We start from the raw sequence: 8,579 nt of genomic DNA on the forward strand, positions 1-8,579 counted from the left end.
TAAATGGCTGGCTTAAGACGGTGATCTCGGCGATAAGGGTTCGGAATATCTGCTCCTCTGTCTTATCCTGCTTGTAGTACGTTTTGAAGGCAAAACTCGTGTTCAGGTTCACAAGAGTCTGATGGATCCTGGAAGTTCCACCAGCGCCTATATCTCCGCTTGCATCCCAGGCAATGGGTAGAAATTCAATTTCCAACGCCTGAACCGTGGCGAGAAAGGATAGGAAATTAAATCTGTCTGGCTCCGCCTCGACATCAGACACCTCCGCACCCGATGTAGATTGCCAATGCAAATCATAAGAGGCTCTATAGTAGGATGGCATTGTTTATGGTGGTAGCAACAATTTTGCCGGTGGTACTTCAAGTGTCAGGCTTCGTAAGTTGTAGGACTAGGCGATAAAATTCATTGTAGAGAACAGAGTGCCAGTATGTAGGGCGTCGGGCAGGCATTGGGCTCCATTGGCAGCAGACACGTAAGTCAACCACGTGACAAGTACCACGGGACTCAGTAAGGGTTACCACATTATAGAGTGCTCATTGCTTGTACGGCGCAGTAAATATACCGTATAGCTAGAAACTAGTTGCTCTATTGAATACTGTTCTGTTTAACAGGCTCTTCACACTATTCCATCACTGCAATTCGATCTATGACCGCCATTTTGAACCACCTACATCAGGACGCCCAACTACTTATACCCGTAGCTGAATACTGCACCGCGGGTTCTCGAAAAATGCTGATAGCCGCACTTTTTATGTGTGGGCAATGACTAATGACAAAGGGGAGTTCCATTTGTATTATAGCTAGAAAAGACAATGCATATTTGACAAAAAAAAGGCTTTGCCCTGATGACTCACGTCAGCGCATCTGACTATCCACTTCCCATCACAATCTAGCCCTAGGTAGACCTTTCTCTAGAATGAAAAGGAACAACGCAGTAACCACCAAGAGTGGAATTGTAATTGCGAAATAAAGACCAACATATGATCTGTTACCAGAACCGCCGAATACCGTAGAGCTAAAGATTGACTGTCTCAATTATTAGTTACACCTCCACGTGGCAATCTCTAGATACACTGACGGCTATGAGTGATGCTGGAAGGAACATCGTTGCTGTTTGAGCAAGGATCTTGACAATAGTAGCATCTTTGACACCCTCGCTCGAGAGCTTCAGTAGATTGGTCGTATCCTGGCAGGTTTGTTGAGATTGCAGCTGCAGGCTAACGATGCTAGTATGCATGATAGCTACGGAAGCCTGCAGCTTATCGTTCGCTCGACTTCGTAGTATTGCGTAAAGCTATCGTGACTTTAGTCAAAAGGCAAGAACTTCGGGGCTCGAATACACCGTACCAATTGTGTCGTCATAGATGATGTCCTTGCCAAATTAACCAATTCATTGTAATGATGTTGCAGGTCTGCTTTGAGCATCTCTAGCGTATTTACCGTACCACAGTCGCATTGCCCCGACAACCCTTTGTGTAACACGATATGCAGGTCAGCACATTTGGATAGTACGTCTCGCTGCCCTGTGATTATGGTCTTCGCCAGTGAGAGCGTGTCGCTCAGCGATGCCAGCTTCTGGATGTCTTTGAAGAGAATAGCATAGTCGTCCAAGCAAACTGTATCGACAGAAGATGAGTATGCTTTTTCCTCCTATTGCTGGTTGGTCAGAAGGAAAGAGCTGGACGAAATTAGTCTCATCTTACAAGTGTCAACACCGTTTGGCGCAGCGATTTAATATATGGCCCCCAGTTCCTTGTCGCTGCGGACAAAATGAATAAGTGCGGTTGAAGAGACAATACATCACAATGATGGTTCGCTTCAACGCTCTCGGCTTTGAGTGCCTTCGATACGCGGTCTGTCACGTAGTTGGAGTAGTTGAGCAGAAACCATACTGATTGCTGGCTTGATAACCGTTTCTGATACACGCCGGTCTGCCTGAGGGACCATGGATTACCGCGCTGCCGTCCATTAAGCTCGAAATAGCGAATATTGTAACAGAATTCTTTTTACCCTGTCAATATAGCATAGCCACCAAAACATCTCTGGCACCAACCCACCGTAAATGGAGGACGGCTCGACGCGATAGTATAGGCAGTCTTTTGTCCGTTGCTTGTCATTCGTTTTCGCGCCGAAGGCAGGAACAAGACGCAGGAATGGAGTGAATATCTGCAAATCAGCTAGTACTGTTCGAAATGCTGGTTCAGTGATAGAGAGTTGACTCCACGAGAAGGCTGAATGCGCGATGCTGCAATAAGTCAGTGTATGAAGATTTTCGGAGGCGTTTGGTACCCACAAGATCAAATGCTGCCATCTGCTTCCCCGCAAAAACTTCCGCGCTACCATTAGCTTGGTCGCAGACAATGGAAACAGTCGAGGGCGTCCTCACCTGTTGAATTCCTTTCGTTACAATGTCGCCACTTGTTACAAAATACTGCCGGGGAGGCGTTTGTGCAAGCCCTTCTCGATGTTAACTGTTAACCCATGTGGAAGATTTTGCGGATCCGTTACTCACCATTATCTTGTGCCGAACATAGAACATCAACACCACCTCCCGCAGTCTGAAACAATGTAGACGACTCTTTACGTAGCACGTCATACCAGAAATCTCGGTCCTCTCCGCTTGGCATGTAACAGTCTGTATTTATTAAACATGTCTCGCCCATGGAACGGTTATCCTTGCATTTAATGGGTTCCATTAGGATGAAGAGCCTGGATGATGGCGAAGTGCGCGACTGGGGTGGCGAGCAGACGACCTGAAGCAATATAATAGCCAGCACCTCACAATGGGGTAAAAACATGTGGCAAATCCGGGTTAGCCACGTGCCGTTAGATGAGAAGTGAGGCGGTGTGACGTGGAGGACAACTATTGGTGTTTGCTGCGGGGTTAGGCCGCCTCCATAATGGGCGGGGTTTGGCTCGATCTTTGTGCTGGGAGCCTGACTATGAAATAACCCGACAAAGTCTGTGATTTATCGCGCGCAATTCTGTTTCCATTTTTCTGAGATTCACAGCATGGCACCACAGACGATTGCAAATCGTTACATTAAGCTTGAAGACCTACGAAGTCTGCTTTTTAGAAAATTTGGCGCGGGCAATTTCACAATTCAAGTAGGCCTGCACCGCTACAAGGAGTATTCTGTTACTGACCTTGACGCCTTCCGATATAGGAGAATGATGAAGACTACAAAATAAGCGTGCCTATTCTTTTGACAGACGTGCGTACCTGATATGAAACCGCGAAGCGAAAATCTGTACTCACATAACTAGAGCGAGATCCAGTCTATTCAAGCCATATGAATTTTGAGACCATATAATAATCTATACAGTGGGTTACTCGGATAAATTCATTGAAATACGTGAGTGTGCTACTGACGAGACTGCAGCCAGTATGGAGGAGCTTAAAGACGGCATAGACCGTATATATTTTGGAAACGAAAACTTTGAAGGCGACCATTTCGTCCCGGAAGCCGCGCTGCTCGATCTTGTCTGCGAGTCGCTTGTCAAACAGTCGCTACTTGAGATCCAGACCCCGGCCCAGGAAATTGTATACTTAACCGACTCTATTTTGCGAGGAGCGCGAAAATGTTTCGCGATTTTAGTCCTGATTGGCCGCAGCGCAGCTATTTCCCGCTTCTTCCAGCGTGACTTTTTGCAACGATCTTGTCCTGATGACCGGCTACCATACACCTCAGAAACACTACAAAGAATATTCGAGAAAGAGACGACATGTCTAACGGTTAAGCGATTTCTTGAAAAGCAATGGATGTTCGTTATTCCCGTCTTACAGCCGCACATGATCTCGCGTACGCTCGACAAAGGAATTATACTTCCTTTCCTCAGCGAAGAGGCTGCTGGTCGTGGATCAATGGGTACCGCCTGGAAGATGAAACTGCACCCCGATTGCCATCAGCTGCCGTTGGACGGGGACATAGTCAGTACTTGAATCCACCATGATGACAGAAATAACAGTATCTCTGATATGAATACTATGTTGTAGGTTATACGAAAGCAAATCGAATGTGGAAGAGACGGTGACATGGCCATCTTCGAAAAAGAACTGGAAAATCTGTCCCTTCTTACCCATTTGAACCACCCGAACATCGTTCAGTTGTATTGCTCTTATATGTACAGGGACAGATATAATCTTATATTTGCTTTTGCCGATGGTGGATCGCTAACAGATCTTTTGAACGGAAAAGACGACACAAAAGGGCCAGAGGGTTCACAATTGTGGCTGGCATTTGCAAACCTAGCTTCGGCGATTGACGCATTGCACAACTTCACCTCGGAACTCCTTGATCTCAACTTGTCCGGATGCCACCACGATCTTGCTCCTCGGAATATCTTGATCCATGGCAAGACATTCCTACTTGCGGACTTTGGCCTATCCAGTTTTAGGAGCGCAGACGAAGATTCTTTGACTACTTTCAAAGAAGTTCGTGGCTCTTACGTAGCGCCAGAGTGCCAAACCTTGGATGACAACCAAATCAAGTCTGAAAAGGTTAACAGAGCTAGCGACATATGGTCTTTTGGCTGTATTCTCTCGGAAGTACTGACACATAGTATACTAGGGCCTAACGGCGTGGAGCAGTTTCGATCCAAGAGGAAAGTTCAAGTAGCCTCTGGCATTGAATGGTTTCGTTTTCATTGTGGGCCGGGCAGGCCAAACCCTGGAGTAGAGTGTTGGCTGGAAAACTTACAAGCAGATGCCGGGCCAGTCTCTGCACGGTTGGTTGATTTGGTTCGCGAGATGCTTTCAATAGAACCGAGCCAACGCCCTAACTCGGCCCGAGTATTGACCATACTCCGCGCCATATCGATCCTATCTTTTGCTAGCGCTGTTAACGCAGCCCTGGACAATTTTCCCGATACGACCCGCAAAAGTATCGATCGCATGCTAGATGAAATGCGGTTCCGCAGCTGGTACTTCGCATTTCACCGACTGCTCGATGAATTACACCAAAGCAAGCTCGACAAGCTTGAACTCGACTTTTCCAAGACAATCCAAGCGTTAGAAGAGCTACACTACATCTCGGAAGGTAGCATAGGCGCAGGGCAACCACGGCGACGAACTTTTCTTCAATATTATCACTCGAGATTACTTGAGGCGCTTCCACCACACTATCGCTCTTTTGCCAAGGAGCGAATGGTGGAGCTTGTCTTGGAGAGCGAAGATGTCACACAATTACACGGGCTGTCCGAGGCAGTCACCGACGCAGGTGACGAAGACATCGGGACTTTAGTAGCGGTCAAGCGCCTCACCATCATGTCTAATGACGGCTCTCTAATCGAGGATAAGGATCTAATCCTGGACGAAAACGATGTCAATTTGAGCGTTGATATTGACATCCACAGCTGCGCAGTGCTGCAGAACACGTCCGATAAGGTACTGGTCGAGTGGCTGCGATACAGGGATGTGTGGGCCGACGAAGAGATCGGAAAGGAGCTTCGCCGCCGATTATCATCTGTAGTCAGCCTGCTCCACGCTGAAAGCACAGCGAGGATTCCTGGCAGCCTATTTTGCAAAGGCATATTCCATGATCCTTCACGCCATGCTTTTGGCGTTGTCTACGATATTCCAAATACGGGAATGCCAGTTACCTTGCACCAGCTACTCAAGGCACCTAAAGGCATGTATCGTCCTCTCCTTGAGCAGCGGTTTCGCCTGGCTGCGGACATTTGCCGGTGTATTTACAAATTTCACCAAGTGGGACGGCTGCATCGTAATCTCCACTCGATGAATGTGCTATTCTTCCCACGGGAAAAGACTGAAAACGCCAAATGGGCTACAGAACCGCGGATTCTGGGTTTCGCCAGCAGCCGCGAAAACGACTCTGATGCTTTCACATGTGGACCAGATGATATCGGTCAACTCCGGAACTACCAACATCCGGAGTATCTTGCCCACAGGGACCGCTACCGAGAGGAGTTTGATTACTATTCCGTGGGTATGATCCTACTGGAAATCGGTCTCTGGAATACACTTTCGAAGATTACCGAGTCACCGCGTTTCCAGAACACATCAGACGAGAAGTTCTGCACGGAAGTTATCAGGAGTAGAGTCTCCCAACTTGGCGTCGCGATGGGAACAAGCTATATGGAAGCAGCCCTCGCATGTGTGGAGGGAGGAATTTCAGACGGGCCTGGGCCGTCGCTGTGGGTAGAGCGCCGTGGATGTAGGTGGTTTAAAATGGCAGTTATAGACCGAATTCCGGTGATGAAATAGCACAAATGGTCTTTCCAGACGGAGAAGTATTCAATAAAACAACTATTGCTACTTATACCTATATTACGGCGCCGCACAAGCAAGTACTCATGATTATGGCAAACTTTGCTGAGTGTCATCAGCTTTCGACTGCCGTGTCCTCAGTCCCTTGATATATGTCACGTGGCCGACTGCCGGCCTGTCCAATAGGAGCCCAACATATGCCCAACTCGTCACTGGCAACGTGTTCGCTGCAAAGAACTTTATCGCCCAATTTTGCAACCACTGATACCTTACGCTTTAAGTGCCACTTATAGAATTGTTGTTACCCACTATAAACAATGTCTTCCGACTTCAGAGACTCTTATTGGTTGCATTGGCAGTCTGCATCAGGTGCGGAGATATCTAAAATCGAGGCCGATCCAGACCGATTCAATTTCCTGTCCTTTCTCGCCACGGCCCAGGCGTTAGAAATTGAATTTCTACCCATTGCCTGGGATGCAAGCGGAGCGATTGGCACCGGTGGAACGGCTAGCATTCATCAGACACCTGTAAACCTGGACACAAGTTTTGCCTTCAAAACCTACCGCAAACAGCACAAGACAGAGGAGCAGATATTCCGAACGCTGATCGCCGAGATCACCATCTTATGCCAGCCATTCATACGGGAGCATGCCAACATCGCGCAGCTACATGGGATCTGCTGGGACATCTCTCTTGACAACGACAAGCCATGGCCGGTTCTAGTCTTTGAGAAATCGCATCTAGGGGACTCATATCACTTCGTGAGGCATGGGGGGCAGGATATGACACCCGAAGAGCGACTCTCGCTTTGTGTGGATATCGGAAGAGCGATCATCGACATGCATTCAAAGCGTAAGCCTGGCCCCACTATCGAAAGATGAGTCGCGCTAAAACAGACTGAAGACATTGTACATGGGGATTTGAAGCCAGAGAATATCCTAGTCTTCAAAGACAATATCGGTAGCAAAAGATACAGCGCAAGGGCCATAGACTTCGGCTACTCTACAAAATACGCCTATGAAGACCAGTCGCTCATTCTGCCGATATCGGAGCCGTGGAATGCGCCAGAAAACAGCGGTCGGGTTCATCGGTGGACCCCCAAGCAGGCCGTGAAAGCGGACCTGTTTTGTTTTGGTGTGCTGTGCGTCTGGCTGCTCTTCGAGCCGCTCCTCCGCGGAACAGCAGCATTATCTCAGAGTGTAGAGGGGTCTATCGACACGCTGCGATGGATGAAGGGGAAACTTCTAATATATGCTCAGCAACTGTTAAAGTCGGAGACAGTCTTGGGAGCCGATATAAAGACAGCTATAAGCGAATTCTTTAATTCGAGTTTAAGTCAGGATCCAGAGAGCCGAGAAATCGATTGCATACAGCGGTTTCTCTCGAAGTTAGACCCGCAATGGTAAGCTTCCCCGCTTAGGCAATTCCAAAGCTAACAACGGAGAAGGAAAAATGGCCAGGCAACGGCCGTAACGAATTCTGATCCTTGTGATCTGAGCAATCCTAGCCATCGTTTTGATGTAAAGTCCAGTTATCCTATTAGACAACCCCCCCTCTAACGTCTTGTAGATAAACAAATCGATTTACGACTTCTATCAGTGTGACTATCGAGTTCGGTCGCATATAGCTCGGTGCCTCCTAAACAAGAGTCCTCGATCGGCAGCTTGTGATCTACAGACAGCCCTTTGTTATTACCTTGGCTTTGGTGTGATGAGAGATGAGGATAGGGCTTGGCAACTTTTGCGGCAAAGCAGCCACGAGCTCCAGACTATGCAGGATATAATTACTCATCCGCACCAAATCAGCGGCTCATTCAGATCCTCTCTAATATCCAATCTGACGGTAAGAGGGCAAATGCCTGCGTCAGACTTCGGCTATATCTACCTTAACCAGGGAAGAATGGGCGAAGCAGAAGCGCAGCTTACACGGGACATGGATAATTTGACAAGCGTTTATACTGCCGAGCACGACCTTGCAATTCTGTCAAGAATTATGTTAACAGACCTTTACATATTTCAAGGACGATGGGAAGAGGCTGAGAAGCTCCAGGTGCAGGTGATGGAAACAATGAAGCCGACGCTTGGGGAAGATCATCCTGACACGCTGACCAGCATGGTTGAACTGGCATTGACATACAGGAACCAGGGCCGGCTGGAGGAGGCAGAGACGCTTCAGCTGCATCTGATGGAGATGCGCAAGACAAAGCTTGGAGAAGACCATCCTGACACGCTAGCTGGCATGGCCAACCTGGCATCGACATATAGAAGCCAGGGCCGATGGGATGAGGCAGAGAAGCTTGAGGTGCAGGTGATGGAGAGAAGAACGATGAGGCTTGGAGCGGACCATCCCG

The 8,579-nt window shown here is 48.1% G+C and overlaps 3 protein-coding genes across 3 annotated transcripts in view; all 3 read left to right on the plus strand.

Moving 5' to 3' along the window:
- Window positions 1-705, plus strand: part of BBA_09917 (reverse transcriptase) — a gene marked incomplete at both ends in the record, with an annotated part of 5,030 nt that extends 4,325 nt beyond the window's left edge. The window contains 3 exons of the mRNA XM_008605014.1: window positions 338-375; window positions 412-472; window positions 612-705. Coding sequence (XP_008603236.1) covers window positions 338-375; window positions 412-472; window positions 612-705 — 193 coding nt within the window. The remainder of the gene's footprint in view (window positions 1-337; window positions 376-411; window positions 473-611) is intronic.
- A 2,683-nt stretch (window positions 706-3,388) lies between these two features.
- On the plus strand, window positions 3,389-6,226 carry BBA_09918 (protein kinase domain-containing protein; the record flags this gene model as incomplete). Its single annotated transcript, XM_008605015.1, has 2 exons — window positions 3,389-3,931; window positions 3,998-6,226. The coding sequence occupies 2 exons, from the start codon at window positions 3,389-3,391 to the stop codon at window positions 6,224-6,226; spliced, it is 2,772 nt and encodes a 923-aa protein (XP_008603237.1).
- Window positions 6,227-6,546: 320 nt separating this feature from the next.
- On the plus strand, window positions 6,547-7,110 carry BBA_09919 (uncharacterized protein; the record flags this gene model as incomplete). The annotated part of the gene is made up of 1 exon (XM_008605016.1): window positions 6,547-7,110. The coding sequence occupies one exon, from the start codon at window positions 6,547-6,549 to the stop codon at window positions 7,108-7,110; it is 564 nt and encodes a 187-aa protein (XP_008603238.1).
- Between the last annotated feature and the right edge of the window lie 1,469 nt (window positions 7,111-8,579).

The sequence above is a fragment of the Beauveria bassiana genome (assembly GCF_000280675.1).
Source record: "Beauveria bassiana ARSEF 2860 unplaced genomic scaffold BBA_S00074, whole genome shotgun sequence".
Lineage (NCBI taxonomy): Eukaryota > Fungi > Ascomycota > Sordariomycetes > Hypocreales > Cordycipitaceae > Beauveria > Beauveria bassiana.